Here is a 22590-nt window from a genome sequence, read left to right as displayed (position 1 = left end):
AACCCGGGCGGAGGTCTCCTAGCGCTGGGTACAGGGACGGGTCTCTGGTAGATGTGCAGAGCGGCAGGACGCCGGGGAGACCTGCGGGAGGTGGCTCGGCTCCATGGTCTGGGTACCGCATCTGAGAACGGCCCCTTCCACTAGCACCATCGATGGCGGATCGGCCGATGTACATCCTGATTCATTCTGTACTGCGAGAGACTACATGCACAGCCGGGATTCCTCAATGGCGGATGACACGCCTACTTAGACGCCGTCTCCTAGCGACCTGGCCACGCCTACAGAGACTGAGCCAATCGCCGGCGGCTTCCTTGTGTCCCCCGAGCACGTGCTGACTGGACAATCCTCTTTGAGAGCACAGGCCGCTCCCCCCCTGCGATCTGATTAGCGGCCGCGGCCGGGGCGTGGCTCCAGGTTTAAACTGCAGCGTGGTGGCCACGCCCAGCGAGTGGAGAGCCCTCATCCTGCACGTAGATGCTGCTTATATAGGGCTGGCAGAGGCTACTATGCATCTATAGACACGTAGCTGCCAGCCTGCATACATCCACACTGGCCGCACACATCTGCACATCACCTCCATACATCTACTCAGTACAGCTCTCTCTGTATACAGCTGGGGAACAGTATACATTCCAACACATAGGCCCATGTGTATGTAGCCTGGATATATTATCATCACCCTATTGCACTGTATTGCATTGGCATTCCTTGAATAGTCGCCAAGCTTGAGGGTCTGGCCTACACTGAGGGCTTGTGGTGCTATTCCATTGGACATCTCCTGAGGGTGCTATTCCATTGGACATCTCCTGAGCCTACTAGTCAATTGGACATCTCCTGAGGGTACTAGTCCATTGGACATCTCCTGAGGGTGCTTTTCCATTGGACATCTCCTGAGGCTACTAGTCAATTGGACATCTCCTGAGGGTACTAGTCCATTGGACATCTCCTGAGGGTGCTTTTCCATTGGACATCTCCTGAGGGTACTATTCCATTGGACATCTCCTGAGGGTACTATTCCATTGGACATCTCCTGGACACTGCACATGAACCTCTGCCCAAATCTTTTTGTACTGTTAATTTGCTGTCTGATTGGCACATCCAAGACTCTCCAGATGACATTGTCCTTCCTGCAAGCTAAAGATACTCTGTAGATAGGTGCAATGTTCTGTAAGAATTGCTGAGTTGCCAATGACAGCTGGGACTTCCTCGTCACCTTCCCAAGCAATGCCTCTCAATTGTAGCCTGACTCTGGACCTTGAGAAGCTGGCACTGGAGCACATTGCACCTTGCTTGCTGTCCTCTGGCTACTGTTACCTGGATCACATCTTGGGAGAAGCCCTGGGGGATCAGGTTCTGGAGCAGGTTAGGCGTTTGCACAAGAATGGGGCACTGAAGGATGGCCAGCTGGCAGGACACCAACGAGGAGTTTCCAAGAGGCACCTGCGGGGAGATAAAATCGCATGGATCGCTGGCACAGAGGAAGGCTGCGAGGCCATAGGACTTGTTCTGTCAGTCATTGACCGACTAGTGGTCCTGTGTGGAAACCAGCTGGGCCAATACTATGTAAAGGAGAGATCCAAGGTGAGACTCTCTACTCTCTTACTGGAAGTTCTCGGTAATCCTGGGTTATGTAGTGCAGTGTGAGGACATTGCACCTGTGTGTGTGTCACATTCATTTATTTTTCTCTGGTAAGATATTACTGGAAAACTCAGTATAAAACACATTGTTACCTATGAGGGCTTGTTCTGTGTAATTCCTGTGTGCCCACTGGTGTCTTGCCCTACCCTTAGTCATGCGAGCGCTGGCACAGCATAATGCACATATTGCCACATTGCACTGTCTGCCCAGGACTGCATGGCCATAATCAGTAATGCCCACTCCTGGATACAGCATGCCCACCATTTCCATGTGTCTACTCTAGTCTACTACATTGCTTTATGCCCAGTATGCTATACACAGCTGTTGTGTCTCTGCCCATTACTGCATGGCTCCTTTGGTCTGTATCTCCCAGTTTGGCGTGCGCCTACTGCCCCCTGCATCTGTTCTGTATACCCACTTCTGTGCCTAATGTATACCACACACACACACCTTTCTATGTGTGTACAGTGGGATCTATATATTGTTTCTGCTCGGGTCTGGCACCTCCAGGTACACATCCCCCTCCTCTGTACTACCACCAGCTATTCACTTTGCGTTATACGGTGTGATCAATTTACACTGCACCTGCTCATCTGTGTTTTAGCACAGAGGACTACTTTATTCTTAACTAAAATGCTTACAATACCTGTCACAACGTTGCTACTGCTGCCCCGTGTCCGTCATCTCTGATTTATTGTTGCCGATATGTATTTGTGAAGGCAGCTGAAAATGTAGAGAAGTGTAACTGCAATCCTTTTTCAAAATGCACAAACCTTGTTCTAGAAAATTATAGAAAACATTAATATATATATATATATATATATATATATATATATATATTGTGCCTTTGAGCAGTTTTGATATTGCCATTTCTGCACTGATGTCAAAAATCCGCAGCGTTGTCAGCATTGAGTTGACAGCTGCCAGTCACTACTGTACTACGAACATAAAACACTATAAATTGACTCTGACCTTCCGGTCTTAAATTAGATGTTTGGTGCACCATTAAACCACACGTATGGTCATTGTATCCCCCAAAGTTCTCATTTTAGGGTGTGGAGTGTTTTAACTTCACTGCGGTTACTATCAAATGTGCAGGGTCCCGTCACACTTCTGCTTACTCCGTCCAGCTTGATCGAATAAAACAAATTGTGTAACGACTTTTAGATGTGCTCTGTTGTAAATAAATCTATGCGTCTTTCCTTTCAGGCAATGGTAGCTTGTTATCCCGGCAATGGCGCTGGGTATGTACGGCATGTAGATAACCCCACTGGCGACGGGCGCTGCATAACCTGCATCTACTACCTGAACAAGAACTGGGATGCAAAGGTAGGAAAATCACTTAATGTAAAGTTATCTTTTATACGTAAGCCTGCCATAATATCCATTTAATCCAGGACTCCTATGATATACACAGGTTGGGTATGTCTGCCCGGTGGTCTCACAATACCGTCACTTGGATCCCGGCTGTTACATGGCCAGCGAGTTGGGGCAAGCGCAACCAAGCCTCTTGGGGGCTGGCTGCGCTCGCCACAGGTTCTAGTCCTACGCTATGGGTGTCATGGACACCCAAGAGTGGGAATAGTCCCTGTTGGCCGGCATGCTGACTGTCGGGATTTTCAGATGCCGGGATCCCGGCATCGGTATTGTGACCGGTGGTCTCCTGACCGCCGGTCACATAACCGCATCCAGATTTACACAGGTCCTGCAACTGACTAAATTCAAGCCTGCATTTAACCTGATTTTACTCAACCTCGGAATAAGGGGGTTATTCCGATTTCTAGCAAACCAAAAAAGTTAGCAATTAGGCAAAACCATGTGCACTGCAGGTGGGCAGATGTAACATGTGCAGAGAGAGCTAAATTTGGGTGGGTTATATTGTTTCTGTGCAGGGTAAATACTGGCTGCTTTATTTTTTAGCAAGAAAAAAAGGCATTTTGTTTCCTCCAGCACCCTGAATGATAACAGTAACCAGATATAAATCCCACATAATAATAGAATTCAGAGATCTTCGTTACACATATTTGGGCAAAAGTGTGGTTAAGCCCCCAAGCCGCATCAAGGCATCTCTGTATATTTGGGGTCCCTAGCGCTATATCTAGGTGCAGGGTGTGGCACCCCAAAACACCAGCATAAGCCAGAAAGCCCAGCGTAGCATACCAGTGAAAAAACTATAGTGTTAATAAATTAGTATTTAGGTATCTGAAGCTATAGAGAGGGTGATACAAAAATGAAATGTAATTAAAATAGAGAAATAGTGTTAAAAAATTAATAAGTTAAAAGTGTTAATAGAATGTAAAGGTATGCCACACTAAAGCCATTTTTTTTTCTTGCTCAGAAATACCCCTCCCTTTCGAGCACCTGAATGATATCACTAAGCTAATTGAGCATCTACCAATATATGTGCTTTATTTTTTACACTGCAATTTAGATTTCAGTTTGAACATCCCCCACCCAAATCTAACTCTCTCTGCACGTTATATCTGCCCCACCTGCAGTGCACATGGTTTTGCCCAATTGCTAACTTTTTTGGTTTCTTAACAATTCTGTTAAGGTTCTAAATCAGGTGTCTCAGGTTAAAGGTATAATGGCAAACGCAGGACTTATTGGCAGGGGTTTCCATATATATATATATATATATATATATATATATATATATATATATATATATGTGTGTGTATATTTTTTTGCCACTATATATAGCACACACACACACTTTCCACGTACATATATACTGTACATGCGAACGTGCTTAATATTCTGCATACATACTATGAATTACATACATACATACATACATACATACATACATACAGAGGCGGATTGGCCATAGGGTTCACAGGGGAGATTCCCAGTGGGCCGACGCACCCGTGGGGCCTGTTTTGTTTGAGGACATGTGGTCCTTTTTATAGACATAATGAATAAGATGCTAAATAATTTGCATATATGAAAATGACTTTGCTACTTAGCCTGTGATTGCAGATGATCTAGTGTATGCTCTGTCTGCCTGCTTGGCTGACATATAAGATTGAGTGAATAGTGATTGGGATACGGTTGGTGTAATATGCAAGAAAATATATTTCTCTGACGTCCTAGTGGATGCTGGGAACTCCGTAAGGACCATGGGGAATAGCGGCTCCGCAGGAGTCTGGGCACATCTAAAGAAAGCTTTAGGATCACCTGGTGTGCACTGGCTCCTCCCCCTATGACCCTCCTCCAAGCCTCAGTTAGATTTCTGTGCCCGACGAGAAGGGTGCACACTAGGGGCTCTCCTGAGCTCTTTGTGAAAGTTTTAGTTTAGGTTTATTATTTTCAGTGAGACCTGCTGGCAACAGGCTCACTGCATCGTGGGACTAAGGGGAGAAGAAACGGACTCACCTGCGTGCAGAGTGGATCGGGTTTCTTAGGCTACTGGACATTAGCTCCAGAGGGACGATCACAGGTTCAGCCTGGATGGGTCCCGGAGCCGCGCCGCCGGCCCCCTTACAGAGCCAGAAGAGCGAAGAGGTCCGGTGAAATCGGCGGCAGAAGACGATCCTGTCTTCAGATAAGGTAGCGCACAGCACCGCAGCTGTGCGCCATTGCTCTCAGCACACTTCACACTCCGGTCACTGAGGGTGCAGGGCGCTGGGGGGGCAGCGCCCTGAGACGCAATAAATCGATAAAAACCTTATATGGCTAAAATAAATGCATCACATATAACTCCTGGGCTATATGGATGCATTTAACCCCTGCCAAAACATACAGAAAAACGGATGATAAGGACGCCGAGAAAGGGGCGGAGCCTATCTCCTCAGCACACTGGCGCCATTTTCCCTCACAGCTCAGTTGGAGGGAAGCTCCCTGGCTCTCCCCTGCAGTCACTACACTACAGAAAGGGGTTAAAAAAGAGAGGGGGGCACAAATTAGGCGCAGTATAAACAATACAGCAGCTATAAAGGGAAAAACACTTATATAAGGTTATCCCTGTATATATATAGCGCTCTGGTGTGTGCTGGCAAACTCTCCCTCTGTCTCCCCAAAGGGCTAGTGGGTCCTGTCCTCTATCAGAGCATTCCCTGTGTGTGTGCTGTGTGTCGGTACGTTTGTGTCGACATGTATGAGGAGAAAAATGATGTGGAGACGGAGTAGAGTGTCTGTAATAGTGTTGTCACCCCCTAGGGGGTCGACACCTGAGTGGATGTACTGTTGAAATTGCGTGACAGTGTCAGCTTTGTATAAAAGACAGTGGTTGACATGAGACAGCCGGCTACTCAGCTTGTGCATGTCCAGACGTCTCATACAGGGGCTCTAAAGCGCCCGTTACCTCAGATACAGACGCCGACACGGATACTGACTCCTGTGTCGACGGTGAAGAGACAACCGTGATTTCCAATAGGGCCACTCATTGCATGATTGATGCAATGGAAAATGTTTACACTTTTCTGATAATATGAATACCACCAAAAAAAAAAGGGGTATTATGTTTGGTGAGGAAAAACTTCCTGTAGTTTTCCTGAATCTGAAAAATAAAATGAGGTGTGTGATGATGCGTGGGTTTCCCCCCGATAACAATTGATAATTCTAAAAAGTTATTGGCAGTATACCTTTTCCCGCCAGAGGTTAGGGTGCGTTGGGAAACACCCCCTACAGGGGATAAGGCGCTCACACGCTTGTAAGAACAAGGGCTCTACCCTCTCTTGAGATGGCCGCCCTTAAGGATCCTGCTGATAAAAAGCAGGAGGGTATCCTAAAATGTATTTACACACATACTAGTGTTATACTGCGACCAGCAATCGCCTCAGCCTGGATGTGCAGTGCTGGGTTGGTGTGGTCGGATTCCCTGACTGGAAATATTGATATCCTAGATAAGGACAGTATATTATTGCCTATAGAGCAATTAAAAGATGCATTTCTATATATGCATGATGCACAGCGGAATATTTGCCGACTGGCATCAAGTATAAGTGCGTTGTATTCTACCAGTAAAGTGGTCAGGGATTCCAAACGGCATTTGGAAGTATTGCCTTAAAAAAAGGGGATGTACCCTAGGTCGCCTCTCAAAATAAGACGCCGTATTATCAGGCGCAGTCCTGGTTGGCAAGCGGACAAAAGGGTTCCTCTTTTCTGCTCGTGACAGAGGGAGAGGAAAATGGCTGCAGAGATCAGCCAGTTCCCAGGAACAGAAACCCTTTTCCGCCTCTGCCAAGCCCTCAGTATGACGCTAGGGCTTTACAAGTTCAGGCACGGTGGGGGCCCGTTCTCAGTGAATTTCAGTGCGCAGTGGGCTCACTCGCAAGTAGACCCCTGGATCCTTCAGGTAATATTTCAGGGGTACAAATTGGAATTCGAGACGTATTCCCCTCGCCGTTTCCAAAAGTCTGTTTTACCGACGTCTCCCGCTGACAGGGAGGCAGTTTTGGAAGCCATTCACAAGCTGTATTCCCAGCAGGTGATAATTAAGGTACCCCTCCTGCAACAGGGAACAGGGTATTATTCCACACTATTGTGGTACCGAAGCCAGACGGCTCGGTGAGACCGATTTTAAAATCTAAAATCTTTGAACACTTACATACAGAGGTTCAAATTCAAAATTGAGTCACTCAGAGCAGTGATTGCAAACCTGGAAGAAGGGGACTACATGATGTCTCGGGACATCAAGGATGCTTACCTTCATGTCAAAATTTACCCTTCTCACCAAGGGTATCTCAGGTTATGGTACAGAACTGTCACTATCAGTTCAGACGCTGCCGTAGGGAGGGTCCACGGCACCCCGGGTCTTTACTGAAGTAATGACCGAAATGATGATATTCCTTCGAAGGAAGGGAATTTTAGTTATCCTTTACTTGGACGATTCCCTGATAAGGGTAAGATCCAGGGAACAGTTGGAGATCGGTGTAGCACTATCTCAGGTAGTGTTGCGGCAGCACGATTGGATTCTCAATATTCCAGATTCGCAGCTGGTTCCGACGACTTGTCTTCTGTTCCTAGGGATGATCCTGGACACAGTCCAGAAAGAAGGTGTTTCTCCCGGAGGAAAAAGCCAGGGAGTTATCCGAGCTAGTCAGGAACCTCCTAAAACCAAACCAAGTCTCAGTGCATCAATGCACAAGGGTTCTGGGTAAAAATGGTGGCTTCCTACGAAGCAATCACATTCGGCAGATTCCACGCTTTCCAGTGGAACCTACTGGACAAATGGTCCGGGTCGCATCTTCAGATGCATCAGTAACCCTGTCACCAGGGACAAGGGTATCCCTCCTGTGGTGGTTGCAGAGTGCTCATCTTCTAGAGGGCCGCAGATTCGGCATTCAGGACTGGGTACTGGTGACCACGGATGCCAGCCTGCGAGGCTGGGGAGCAGTCACACAGGGAAGGAATATCCAGGGCTTATGGTCAAGCCTGGAGACATCACTTCACATAAATATCCTGAAGCTAAGGGCCATTTACAATGCTCTAAGCTTAGCAAGACCTCTGCTTCAAGGTCAGCCGGTGTTGATCCAGTCGGACAACATTACGGCAGTCACCCACGTAAACAGACAGGGTGCCACAAGAAGCAGGAGGGCAATGGCAGAAGCTGCAAGGATTCTTCGCTGGGCGAAAAACCATGTGATAGCACTGTCAGCAGTTTTCATTCCGGGAGTGGACAACTGGGAAGCAGATTTCCTCAGCACGACCTCCACCCGGGAGAGTAGGGACTTCACCCAGAAGTCTTCCACATGATTATAAACCGTTGGGAAAAACTCGACAGGTATTGCGCCAGGTCAAGGGACCCTCAGGCAATAGCTGTAGATGCTCTGGTAACACCGTGGGTGTACCAATCAGTGTATGGGTTCCCTCCTCTGCCTCTCATACCCAAGGTACTGAGATTGATAAGATGGAGAGGAGTAAGCACTATATTAGTGGCTCCGGATTGGCCAAGAAGGACTTGGTAACCGGAACTTCAAGAGATGCTCACGGAGGATCCGTGGCCTCTACCTCTAAGAAGGGACCTGCTTCAGCGGGGACCTTGTCTGTTCCAAGACTTGCCGCGGCTGCGTTGACGGCATGGCGGTTGAACGCCGGATCCTGAAGGAAAAAGGCATTCCGGATGAAGTCATCCCTATCCTGATCAAGGCCGGGAAGGATGTAACCGCAAAACATTATCACCGCATTTGGCGAAAATATGTTGCGTGGTGCGAGGCCAGTAAGGCTCGACGGAGGAAATTCAACTGGGTCGATTCCTACATTTCCTGCAAACAGGAGTATCTATGGGCCTGAAATTGGGGTCCATTAAGGTTAAAATTTCGGCTCTGTCGATTTTCTTCCAAAAAAGAACTAGCTTCAGTCCCTGAAGTTCAGACGTTTGTTAAAGGGGTACTGCATATACAGACTCCTTTTGTGCCTTCAGTGGCACTTTGGGATCTCAAGGTGGTTTTTGGGTTCCAAAAGTCACATTGGTTTGACCCACTTAAATCTGTGGAGTTAAAATATCTCACAGAAAAAGTGGTCATGCTGTTGGCTCTGGCCTGGGCCAGGCGCGTGTCGGAATTGGTGGCTTTATCCTGTAAAAGCCCTTATCTGAGTTTCCATTCGGACAGGGCGGAATTGAGGACTCGTCCTCAGTTTCTCCCTAAGGTGGTTTCAGCGTTCACCTGAACCAAACCTATTGTGGTGCCTACGGCTACTAGGGACTTGGAGGACTCCAAGTTGCTAGACGTTGTCAGGACCCGGAAAATATATGTTTCCAGGACGGCTGGAGTCAGGAAATCTGACTCGCTGTTTATCCTGTATGCACCCAACTAGCTGGGTGCTCCTGCTTCTAAGCAGGCTATTGCTCGTTGGATTTGTAGTACAATTCAGCTTGCACATTCTGTGGCAGGCCTGCCACAGCCAAAAAAAAAAATAAAAAAAAAAATCTGTAAATGCCCACTCCACAAGGAAGGTGGGCTCATCTTGGGCAGCTGCCAAGGGGTCTCGGCTTTACAACTTTGCCGAGCAATTACTTGGTCAGGAGCAAATACGTTTGTAAAATTCTACAAATTTGATACCCTGGCTGAGGAGGACCGGGAGTTCTCTCATTGGGTGCTGCAGAGTCATCCGCACTCTCCCGCCCGTTTTGGGAGCTTTGGTATAATCCCCATGGTCCTTACGGAGTTCCCAGCATCCACTAGGACGTCAGAGAAAATAAGAATTTACTTACCGATAATTCTATTTCTCGTAGTCCGTAGTGGATGCTGGGCGCCCATCCCAAGTGCGGATTGTCTGCAATACTGGTACATAATTATTGTTACCAAAAAATTCGGGTTATTGCTGTAGTGAGCCATCTTTTCTAGAGGCTCCTCTATTATCATGCTGTTAACTGGGTTCAGATCACAAGTTGTACAGTGTGATTGGTGTGGCTGGTATGAGTCTTACCCGGGATTCAAAATCCTTCCTTATTGTGTACGCTCGCCCGGGCACAGTATCCTAACTGAGGCTTGGAGGAGGGTCATAGGGGGAAGAGCCAGTGCACACCAGGTGATCCTAAAGCTTTCTTTAGATGTGCCCAGACTCCTGCGGAGCCGCTATTCCCCATGGTCCTTACGGAGTTCCCAGCATCCACTACGGACTACGAGAAATAGAATTATCGGTAAGTAAATTCTTATTATTTCTAAAGAATGATATAGTTTCCGAAATTCTGAAGGTGTATCATATAATGTGCTCATAATATTTAATTTTATTTCTTTTTAACTTCCCCCTTGATGCTAGACATGCCCACTATCTGGAAAGTTTTGGGGGGAGGGTGCTGCTGCCATGGCCCATGGCTAGACCTTACACCTCTGGTGCTGCCCATGTGGGGCCACTAGTACAATTTTTTCCAGGGCCGCTTTTTTACATACATACATACATACATACATACATACATACATACATACATGTTATGCCTTAATAGCAAAACTGTGGCAGGGCATGCTGGTATGTGTAGTTCCACAGCAGCTTGAGGGCCACAGGTTGAAGTCCCATGATGTAATTTGTAACGTATATTACCACTGTTCTATAGATACTGTATTATTTATTAACAGTTTCTGACATAGCGCAGCATATTCCGTTGCGCTTTACAATTAGAACAACAGTAATAGAACAAAACTGGGTAAAAACAGACAGACATAGAGGTAGGAAGGCCCTGCTCGCAAGCTTACAATCTATAGGCGTCACATTCTACATTAACACAGAAATTGGTATGGTAGCTCCCACTCCTATTAACCTCTTCACTCCCTTGAGAACACACAGATTATATAGCACCACATGTCACTCTAATAGTAGATAATTGTCAGCCCTGCTATAATGAGTGTTTGATCATACCTCCCAACTTTCCTATGGTCTAAGGAGAGACACACACGCGGCGAAGCCGTGTGCGCTCCCGAAAAATGGGCGTGGTCTGCGAAAAGGGGGCGTGGCTTCACGGAGGGCCCACGATCGCTAGCCACGCCCCCATTTTCGTCACTGAGGGGGGCATGCCCAGCGCTCTGTGAGCTGCTGGCATGCCCCCTCTCCTGTCTCTCCTGAATAGACGCTGTGCGCATGCGTACAATGTCTATTCACCGCTGCTCTGCTAAGCAGGGCAGCGAGAGATAGAGACTCCCAACTGCCCCCCCCCACCGCGGGACACTGTGGCCCGCGGGTGGGACAGCGGGACAGTCCCCAAAAAATGGGACTGTCCCGCGAAAATCGGGACAGTTGGGAGGTATGGTTTGATTGTTATGTTATTGTTTTAAACTGTGGGATTATGAATCCATGTGTATTTGTGACTCGTCTTGTGTTTGTCACAGATTCACGGTGGTATATTGCGAATATTTCCTGACAATGGCTCGCGTGTGGCCGATGTAGAACCCCTCTTTGACCGGTTGCTGCTTTTCTGGTCTGACCGGCGCAATCCACATGAAGTGCAACCCTCCTACGCTACCAGGTACCTGCAGTCTGTCCGACAGTCTACAGCAGAGGTTCTCAAACTCGGTCCTCGGTCGCCCACACAGTGCATGTTTTGCAGGTAACCCAGCAGGTGCACAGGTGTATTAATTACTCACTGACACATTTTAAAAGGTCCGCAGGTGGAGCTAATTATTTTACTTGCGATTCTGTGAGGAGACCTGCAAAACATGTACTGTGTGGGCCCCCGAGGACCGAGTTTGAGAACCTCTGGTCTACAGAGTGCTGTCCTAGGCAGTCGTGTTGCATGGCTGACTGTTGTATCTGTCTTTTCTACAGATATGCTTTAACAGTCTGGTATTTTGATGCTAAAGAGAGAGCAGCAGCCAAGCAGAGATTCAAAAGGTTGAGTGGTAAGTTGTATGTCTGTGTGTACACGTATGGTCCTGTACAAAGCAATTTGAATGAATGTTCTATAGAAATTTTTTTTATCAGATGTCATTTATAGGGATCTGTTTTTGTTGAGTAAAACTGAGATATAATCTGCCGAATGTTTGTAGTGCGTTTATACCAATCATTTCATGTATTTAATAATAAACTGGCCGCTAAGTTTAATTTGAACGTTTATATATCTGTGGTACTGTTAAAAAAACAAAACTTTTTTTTTTTTTTTTAAATTTAACATGTGGTATATAAATTATATACTCCACTGTATCATCCAAGGTGCAGTTTTTATTGTTCTTTTCTAAATCTCTTGAGGTAGAGTTTGAATTATTTTCATGCATAGTTTTTGATTTTGTTCCAGGTCAGCAAACAATGAACCATTTATGTATAATATACAGTCGATCTTTCAGTGTGTGCTGATATGTAAGAGAACATTTCCCTGTCCGTGCAATCCTTTTCACCACAGTACGTGTGTGACACGGTGTACGTGCCTCTCTGTATGTCATGGGAGGAGCCAGGGGCTGTAGGTTTTATCATGCTCCAGTCACAAGCAGTCAGGAAGCTGTCCTTATCAGAGGTCACATCCCCCTGATTGGGCCTAGCTATGCAAACACCACATATGGGATATTTGTTTAGGTTTAGATTACAAAGCTTTTAAGTTATTTGATCTGCGTGGCATCCCATTAACTCTGTTTCCATTTCCAAATACAATATATAGTTTTATATGCAAGTTACTAATCTGGATATTGGGTACATTGACACAATATACATATACGGCAAAATCCAGTTGTCCTAAAGTACGGTGTGGTATAGAAGATCTACATTCATTAGGTCGACATGGTCAAAAAGGTCGACAAGTTGGTTTTTTTTTCTTAAATCTTTTTTCTGTTTTTTGTTTTTTTTTGCATTTTTGGTGTTAGTGTGGATAGTTTTGTCACCTGTGGACCACCATTTGTAGAAACGTTCCCCACGCTTTGGGCACGGTGACTCGTTCCACTCGCAACAAGGTTACTAAAGGTTATGATTTGTGACATGGATAGTCAAGGAAGGAACAAGTTCAAAAATATGAAACACCCCCCAAAAAACATGTGTCGACCATCTGTTCATGTTGACCTTGTGTCTGTTGATCGTATGGGGTTGACCTATGGTCAGGATCCCCTAAAGTTCCTCATTCTCCTACAATATATAGGACTAGATGCAGTAGTGATGGGCAGCAAGCAGCTGTCAGTCTTCACCTGCGTTCCCCAGCTCGTTCCTGCTGTATTGTCAGATGTGGTTGGTTATAGCTAGTAACACCTGTTTCTCTTGCATTACAATCCCAGCTGATCTGTTATTACAGACAGGTGTTTCCTTCTCTGATTAGATGTATTGTTGTAACCTCTTAAGGAGATTATGGGTAAGGCTAGTGACATGGAGGTTACAAGGTGTGCAATGGCCGTATACAGGACTTTAATGGCAATGTATAACCACTTCATACTGCCCCCCTCAGAATACTATGCAGGGTGCCAGGGAGACTATTCTCTCCACTAGCGAGGATAAATATATATATTGTTACAGACTGTAAAAGGCTTTGAAATGAATGGAGCTATGTCACCACTGCATAGCCATGTATTGAATATAGCCAGTTTATCCGTCACCACATTGAGGAGGAGATGTATCAAGCCTTCTAGTGGGGTCAAGTGCAGCTGTTGCTCCTAACCCATTAGATTTTAGTTGTCATTTATATACTACATTCTAGGTTCTAGCAATCCTTAATCAAGGTCTAGAAAATGATAGCTAGAATGTGGTTGCTATGGGTAATTCCTCTTTAGAAGGCTGATAAATGTCACCCATAGTGCTGTGTGAGATGACCACGTATAGAGTCCATCATCTAATCCATTGATCGGCAACTTGATACACTTCTGGGGCTGCATCAGGCGCCCTCTAAATACCCCTTTCAGAGTAAAAAGCTGGGTCACACATGGTATTTTGTACACGGGTCCAACCCAGATGTGACCCCTTTCAGACAGGTGACTGAACCCGGTTTATTCCCCGGTCAGCGACATCACTGCACCCAGGTGCAACAGCGGCTCTTCCTATGTTGTGAACAGGTCGACCCGGATTACCTGTTTATACTGAGCCTTACCCAGGTCCTTCCTGCTCGCCAGCAGGGTTAGGTTCCCAAGTGACTGGACCCGGGTGGAGCCGTTTCCACTGACCAGTCACGTGTGGTTGCGCATTCATGTGCAATAAGATGGGATTTTCCTGTCCGTGGAAAAGGGGTGTAATATTCAAGAGGGCTGCATGTTACTCTTAATTCCAGTAGTAGAAAGTTAATTTAATCAATTAAATAACCACCTATCTGTAATCACATATGGGCAGGCCTTTTATACAAGCTATAGCAATCACATATTGACAACAAGGAGCTGGTGGCAGTAAGCGATGGCTTGGGAGGGGGGGGAGGGGGGGTCTCCTGTTGCCCAGCACTGATGGAATCATGCATGGTCTGCAGCTTTCATATATGAAGAGGGCCTTCACATTCACCAGGGCCTCTGTTTGCAGAAAAGCCTTAGTGCTTTGGGGTCTCCTCAGATGCTGAAAATATCTCCAAATAGTGATGATACTGATATCACAAGTATCCATAGTCAAATGATCCAGCAATGAGTGCCAGGTGTTAAGTGATGAGTAGGCAGTTACCTGACACCTGGCCAGTGAACACACTCCGATTGCATGAGTCATGGCGACCCCTGGTGGCAGGGGATGAATACTGCTGGGAAACGTGACATCATAGGAAGGTGTGGGAGATACCACTTACAGGCAGCTGTAGGTGTAGCTGACAATCAGAGGATTAGTTTAACAAACAGTTCTTCATATTACTAGCTTTGTATATTTGTTCAGTTATAATCCTCTTTTATGGCCACAACAGTTTTCCTTCACACCTCATTAGAAGAAACCCGCTACTGCACTCACATCTAGAGATGGACACCTGCTGAGATCCATTGCTGGTTCTTATATATTAAAATTAATAAGAAAAAGTATTTCACTTTGTCTAGCAGTGTCCATGCTGTTTATCTCTTTTAATGTGAAACTTCTCAAATATTCCCCTACTCAACCTGCGGCCCTTCAGCTGCTGTGGAACTACACATCCCAGCACAGTTTTGCTACTAAGGCATGCTAAAACTGAGGCAGGGCATGCTGGGATGTGTAGTTCCACAGCACCTGGAGGGCCGAAGGTTGAAAACCCATGCCCTACAGTAAAATGAAGGCTGTAGTGTTGTAGAGAAAATCTAAACTAGTGCAAGTACAGATGGGTCCACGGTTATCTTGACTAGTTTTCTGCGCCTAGGCACAACATGACTTATTAGCATAAACCCTTAAACTATTGTTCTCAGCTGCAATACAATACAGAGAACAATACAGCAGGGGATGAAGGGGGACATATACCAAGCAGTGATAAGAGCGGAGAAGTGAGCCAGTGGAGAAGTTGCCCATGGCAACCAATCAGCACTGACGTAACATTTATCATTTGCATACTATAAACATATACAGAGCAGCTGATTGGTTGCCATGGGCAGCTTCTCCACTGGCTCACTTCTCCACTCCTATCACTACTTAGTACATGTCCCCCTAAGTCAGGCATGTCCAAACTGCGGCCCTCCAGCTGTTGAGAAACTACACATCCCAGCATGCCCTCACACAGCATTAGCATTCTCTGACAGCAAAACTGTGTCAGGGCATGCTGGGATATGTAGTTTCACAACAGCTGGAGGGCCGCAGTTTGGACATGCCTGCCCTAAATCATTACAGCAGGGGATTAAGTCCGACTGCCCAGTCTCGGTTAATCCTATTAAAGGTCAAGATAAACATGGACCCATCTGTAATAGTATTAAGGCTAACAGTAATACTTTGTTCTCAGCAGACCTATTGTTTCATGGGGAGAATATGTGTGTGTGTGTGTGTGTGTGTGTGTGTGTGTGTGTGTGTGTGTGTGTGTGTGTGTGTGTGTGTGTGTGTGTGTGTGTGTGTGTGTGTGTGTGTGTGTGTGTGTGTGTGTGTGTGTGTGTGTGTGTGTGTGTGTGTGTGTGTGTGTGTGTGTGTTCACAAACTTCAAAGTGCATCACAGGTTAAAATGTAATGTCGGTCAGCATTTCAGTCCCATATTGCAGGACCTTTGTCACGACTCACACCAGGAACATCTTTCAAAACCAGTATAGGGACAAAGTGAAGCATGATACTGTGTAATCAGAAAAGGGTATATAGGTAAATACCTGTTGCAGTGTGATTCAGGTGTAATTAAGGATTCCGTATTAACCATCTATTGCCTTCATTGGCATTTATTGCCTATGGATGGATTACTTGTTAAAACATCAGTCATAGGAAGTAAAAACGTACTCTCATTTATAATCATTTTTCATCCAGGGCAAATAGTGAACAGTAATGTATATAAGTAAATAACCATGGCTTTTAACATTTGGCAGTATCTAATTTTCTGCAGTAATTTCTAGCAGCTAATGGATTCGCCTAGAGCTATCCAATTAGCCCCAATACCCGGCATTTACTGGGGATTATGCTTCTTGTGTCTGAGGCATGCAAAGGATAATCACACTATACCCCGCTCCATACCTCCCAACATGACCCTCTCCAGGAGGGACAGAATACTCTGCTCCTAGACTTCCCTCTTAATGTATGATTACCATCACCTGTGCTGAAACACCTTTCTTATACCTTAACCCAGGCATGTCCAAACTGCGTCCCTCCAGCTGTTGTGAAACTACATATCCCAGCATGCCCTGACACAGTTTTGCTGTCAGAGAATGCTAAAGCTGTGTCAGGGCATGCTGGGATGTGTAGTTTCTCAACAGCTGGAGGGCCGCAGTTTGGACATGCCTGCCTTAACCTGTTTAAAACTTCTTAATGCCATCTTTGTTTTGAGAGAGTGCCCACAAAGGCTGGGAGACCACTATTGGTCTGTGGCAGCTTAATCACGGTGTGATCCAGCCTTTCATCAAATCCTCTATTTCCAGAAGCTGCCTGTTTTGTTTTTTGTTTTCTGGGATTTTTTTCTGTCCTTTGTAATACATAGTATCTGAGGTTGAAAAAAGACAATTGTCCATCGAGTTCAACCTATTTGTGTTCTCCTATGCATGATGATTTGACTAAAATTTCTGACTGATGCTGCTGTCAGCCGTTACATTTTATCCCTATTTATAGTAACTATAATGCATGACTATGCACCATACCCCTGGATATCCTTATCCATTAGGAATTTATCTAACCCATTCTTAAAGGTGTTGACAGATTCCGCCATTACAACTCCCTCGGTCAGGGAATTCCAAACATGTATTGTCATTACCGTGAAAAAGCCTTTACGCCGTATTGTGCGGAATCTCCTCTCCTCTAACCTGAGCGAGTGTCCACGAGTCCTCTGTGTTGATCTAACCAAAAACAGGTCCCGCGCAAGCTCTGTGTATTGTCCCCTTATATATTTGTAGATGTTGATCATATCCCCTCTTAGTCTCCGCTTTTCCAATGTAAACATGCCTAGTCTTTCAAGCCTTTCCTTGTATTCCATCGTCTCCATGCCCTTAATTAGTTTGGTCGCCCTCCTCTGTACCTTTTCAAGCTCCAGGATAGCCTTTTTGTAGTACGGTGCCCAGAATTGTACACAGTATTCAAGGTGTGGCCTCACTAGTGATTTATATTTCGGGAGTATAATACTCTCGTCCTTAGCATCAATACCCCGTTTTATGCATGCTAATATCTTATTAGCCTTCTTTGCTGCAGTCCTACTTTGGGTACTACTGCTTAGCTTGCTATCTATGAGGACACCTAAGTCTTTTTCCAGTACAGAATCCCCTAATTTTACCCCATTTAGTAGGTAGGTGTAATTTATGTTCTTGTTACCACAGTGCATTACCTTACACTTGTCTGTGTTGAAGTGCATTCTCCATTTGGCTGCCCATGCTTCTAATTTAACTAAGTCGTTCTGAAGAGACTCGGCATCCTCCTCTGTATTTAAAGCCTTACACAATTTGGTATCATCTGCAAAAATTGACACCATGCTCTCTAGACCTTCTGTTAGGTCGTTAATGAAAATATTGAACAATAGCGTTCCGGGGGCAGTTGCAGCTAGGGAATTTGACTGGGATGGTACACCTTTCAAACCGTAACGTAGGTGTCCTAAGGCGAGCTCAGGGAGGACAGAAACCTCCGTGGAGCAGAAACTTTATATAAAACTTTCTATATCTAATTCCTGATGATTCATGATTTGTCTACCTCTCAACTTGCCTTTTCTGGGAGGATCTTCTCATTTGGTTCCACGCTCCTTTCTTCTTTTGCTCTGCTGAAGATCACAGGTGGCAGAAATGCTAGCCGTCACCACTCTGTCCTCGCCCTCAAATGGACAGGCTGCGGGTGTCGGGCACTGACAGTGTGAACGGGTTTATGTACTAATCTAAATTAGGCCCACTGATTCTTACAGTTGTCCAGGTAAAAATGAGAAAATAAAGCCCTAAGCTCCACTACACCATCATTTCCATATTTGCCTGAATTCTCTGATCTGTGCCTCTATAATGTTTTTTTTATGTTTGTATATATGTTTACATTTATCTGTATATATGTTTACATTTTAGTCCGTACTTATAGTATGTCTGGTATTTAGGTGTCATTACTGACATGATCCTTTTTTTCTTTCTTTTAAATCCAGAGTCTACAGAGGACCCAACTTCTAAGGACAGCTGATACCCAACTGGTTCCATCCAAAATAGATGTGATGGTTTCTCATCTCCCAAATACTGCACTGGAATGTGTACAGATGAAGCTTCATTTGGAGAATGAGGGAGGAGGACAATGCATCACAACAGTCACAAATAATGTTCTTGGTTGATCCTAATCTAACAGCGTGTTTATGTGTTGTCTTCACTGGAAAAGACTACATGGCATCAAGTCTAGAAATGAAATATTGAGCTCAGACTTTGTTCCTGTCCTCTCTAGGACACCTACAAGACTGCAAAGTACAAACCAAATGTCCAGTTGTCTAGGTTGACCACCCATCAAGCACAAGTGACTGGAGTTATGGGCACCCACACAGGACTGTGTGTGCGCATCCCACTCTCTGGTATTAGAACCACTTCAAGTACATTCTCTTCAAGCATAGACTGAACAATATAGTTAGTGCTCTTTTAGCACAATAATTTACTTTTCGGTACAATGTATTTACCTACGGCTAAGCCTAAGAGACTATGGATTGTGTACAAGTAATACAGACACAATGGAAGTGATGCATTAAAGATAAATGAATTGGTACGCTCACTGACCAAATAATGACATACCTGCTGGCCAGAGCATGTCCTCATAGTTGTGCAGTAATCCTGCCATGCTTTGGTAATATCCCTGCATGCTATAAATAGACAGGAAGCTTAGGCAGCATTGGGCAAGGATATGTGTGGCATATATCCTCTTAATGTATTACAGCCTATGTGCTAAATTTCAAAAGAATAAACTGAAAATCTGTCTCCTTTCTCATGATTTCTATCTCTGTAGAACAGTGGTGAGTACTAGGGCTTGTTATAGTCTATTGGTTGTTCTACATCCCCACTCCCTGCACTGAACAGTCACATTGATTGATGGATTGATGGATGGATGCTAGTCTGTATTCACCCTTACTAGGTAAAGTGGCTGCAGCATAATTGTGTGGGTTTTACAGGGCACACATTAGATCCTTCAGAAGAGCAAGGTAGGTTAAAGCATTGGCACACTAGGTCCAGGCTGAGAACTCATACAACCACCTTATCTGTGGAGGTGCTAGGTGGATTCTACTGTCCCACATGCTATCAATAGGGACCCCTGGCTTTTATTGACTGTTGTCTGCCTAGGACCTAGGGGAGATGTGCCAAACCTTCTAAAGAGTGGAGAAGTTGTCCATAAGCAACGATCAGCTTCTATCTATCCTTTCATGGAATGTACTTGATAAATGCTAGATAGAAGCTGGTTGTTTGCAACTGTATGGGCAACTTTTCCGCCCTTTAGGAAGTTTGAGAAGAAACTTTTGGCCCGGGGTAGCGTGAAAAAATGCTGATGCTCTAGAGTGCCGTGATTCAAGAAGGTTTGGGAGCCATTGGCTTAAGCAGTTACCTATCTTTTGGAATTCACTAAAGCAGAGGTTCCCAAACTTAGGGGGTATCCAATTACAGGTTGAGTATCCCTTATCCAAAATGCTTGGGACCAGAGGTATTTTGGATATGGGATTTTTCCGTATTTTGGAATAATTGCATACCACAATGAGATATCATGGTGATGGGACCTAAATCTAAGCACAGAATGCATTTATGTTTTATATACACCTTATACACACAGCCTGAAGGTAATTTTAGCCAATATTTTTTATAACTTTGTGCATTAAACAAAGTGTGTCTACATTCACACAATTCATTTATGTTTCATATACAACTTACACACACAGTCTGAAGGTCATTTAATACAATATTTTTAATAACTTTGTGTATTAAACAAAGTTTGTGTACATTGAGCCATCAGAAAACAAAGGTTTCACTATCTCACTCTCACTCAAAAAAGTCCGTATTTCGGAATATTCCGTATTTCGGAATATTTGGATATGGGATACTCAACCTGTATTGCCAAAAAATCATTGGGTGACTATTTCTCGTGGCATTTCCCCAATAATTTTTTTTTTTTTTTTACTGAACCTTTTTTTTGGGAGGGGCAGTTTATTAGGACGCACAAAAAAGAAATCCATTCTCGCACGAAAACACACAGGTTCAGTGAAACCTGTGTGTTTCTGTGCTTGCACCCCCCAAAAGCCAGCACTTATCAGGAATTTTGTTTTGCTGAAACAAAATCCCAGATAAGCAGCATCTTGCGCCAGCTTTTCGGGGACGATAGGATAGCCTAGGGGCGAATCCATAAACCGCAGTTAATTACTGCAGCTAATTGTATACCCCCTTAGTCCACAAGGCACCATAATGATCCAGATTTTAAAGCTAACCATGCTTGGGCACAGGTGCCTTAATTAGTGTATCAGTCCATTTGATTTAACGATCTGCGTTCAACTATGGATATCCTTAAAACCTGGACTGTTAGGGTGCCTTGAGGACAGAGGGCATTATTCGGGTTTGTTCGCGAACAAAAAAAGCACACTAATGGGCAAAACTATGAGCCTAATTCAGATCTGATCGCAGCAGCAAATTTGTTAGCAAATGGGCAAAACCATGTGCACTGCAGGTGGGGCAGATATAACATGTGCAGAGAGAGTTAGATTTGGGGGGGGGGTGTTCAAAACTGAAATCTAAATTGCAGTGTAAAAATAAAGCAGCCAGTATTTACCCTGCACAGAAACAATATAACCCCCCAAAATCTAACTCTCTCTGCACATGTTACATCTGCCCCACCTGCAGTGCACAGGGTTTTGGTTTGCTAACAAAACATGAATAGCCGCCAGATTTTGGCAACCTCTGCACTAAAGTTTCTACTAAGCAGTCTTACAATACGTACCATTGCAATTTTATTGCTAAGTGTTGCAATATAAAATATTTTTCATTGCAGCCCTAACTATTAACTAAAGCTTGTGAGGTGCCCCCCTACCCCCACCCCAGCTTAAATAATAGCCCATCCTCCAGTCATATGCTTCAGGCCATATGATTGTAGAGGGAAACGCGGAAGGGTGTTGACATGATAGAGAGGAGGAAGAAAGAAGTGATGGGAGGAAGAAAAGATCTTGGACTGGAACTAGAATCCTGCTAATAGGAAGATATAATTATCATTTGGAAAGGGGATGACGATACCCCCATAAGAGTCATGGGGATATACAGTATGCTTAAGTGGACTAAAAATAGGTATTAATGCTTTCAGAGCCATACATTCATAAATCTTATATACTGTATATTCCTACAGTACATACACAAATCCATGCATCCAAAAGGCATGTACATACAAACCATAGCTCTACATGTACAGATGCGTCCATGTTTATCTTGACCTTTAATAGGATTAACTGAGACTGGCCAGTCAGGATTAATCCCCTGCTGTATTGTATTGCATCTGAGAACAATAGATGAAGGGTTTATGTTAATAAACCATGTTGTGCCTAGGCGCAGCAAACTAGCCAAGATAACCGTGGACCCATCTGTATATGATAGACATTCATAAAAAGTATATGATGAGAGAAAGGAGGCAAATTAAGAAAATCCTATGAAAAACATTTTGCCCATCTATATTTCATGGTTATGTTTCAAAGGGTCAACCTAGTTAAGGTTGACAGTCAATAGGTCGACCACTATTGGTTGACATGGAAAAAAAGGCAGTTACATTAAAATAGTCGACACATGAAAAGGTCGACATGGGATTTTTGACTGTTTTTTGGTGTCTTTTTTTGCGTAACATGACCAGGAACCCCAATTAGTGCACAGTCCGCTACTGCTGCGCTCGGCACAGGTTACTATTCCCAATCGTGGTCCACGTGGATGGTAAAGTATGAAAAAGTTAAAAATCTATTTTTTTTATTTAAAAAGTCATGTTGACAATTTTATGTGTCAACCATTTTAATGTGTTGACCTTTTTCCCATGCCGACTTTGTCAATGTCGACCAATATTGGTTGACCTATTGACTGACGACCTACCACCCGGATACCATACTTCATACACATGCA

The 22590-nt window shown here is 44.7% G+C and overlaps 1 protein-coding gene across 1 annotated transcript; it reads left to right on the top strand.

Annotated features, from left to right (window-relative positions):
• The first annotated feature begins 213 nt into the window (after positions 1–213).
• Positions 214–19446, top strand: EGLN3 (egl-9 family hypoxia inducible factor 3). The gene is made up of 5 exons (XM_063947482.1): positions 214–1581; positions 2849–2968; positions 11407–11543; positions 11843–11916; positions 18633–19446. Exons 1-5 carry the CDS (start codon positions 1189–1191, stop codon positions 18665–18667), a joined length of 759 nt encoding a protein of 252 aa, XP_063803552.1. The 5' UTR covers positions 214–1188; the 3' UTR covers positions 18668–19446.
• The last annotated feature ends 3144 nt before the right edge of the window (positions 19447–22590 follow it).

The sequence above is a fragment of the Pseudophryne corroboree genome, chromosome 12 (assembly GCF_028390025.1).
Source record: "Pseudophryne corroboree isolate aPseCor3 chromosome 12, aPseCor3.hap2, whole genome shotgun sequence".
Taxonomy (NCBI): domain Eukaryota; kingdom Metazoa; phylum Chordata; class Amphibia; order Anura; family Myobatrachidae; genus Pseudophryne; species Pseudophryne corroboree.
The sequence above is the reverse complement of the archived record's forward strand: the minus strand, read 5'-3'. Positions and strand labels throughout refer to the sequence as shown.

Excerpts from the sequence above, each read along its gene's own strand:
- EGLN3 (XM_063947482.1), top strand. The coding sequence starts at position 1,189 with ATGACAGCTGGGACTTCCTCGTCACCTTCCCAAGCAATGCCTCTCAAT. Across the intron at positions 1,582-2,848 it reads ATGTAAAGGAGAGATCCAAG|GCAATGGTAGCTTGTTATCC; the intron begins GTGAGACTCTCT and ends CTTTCCTTTCAG. Across the intron at positions 11,544-11,842 it reads CAACCCTCCTACGCTACCAG|ATATGCTTTAACAGTCTGGT; the intron begins GTACCTGCAGTC and ends TCTTTTCTACAG.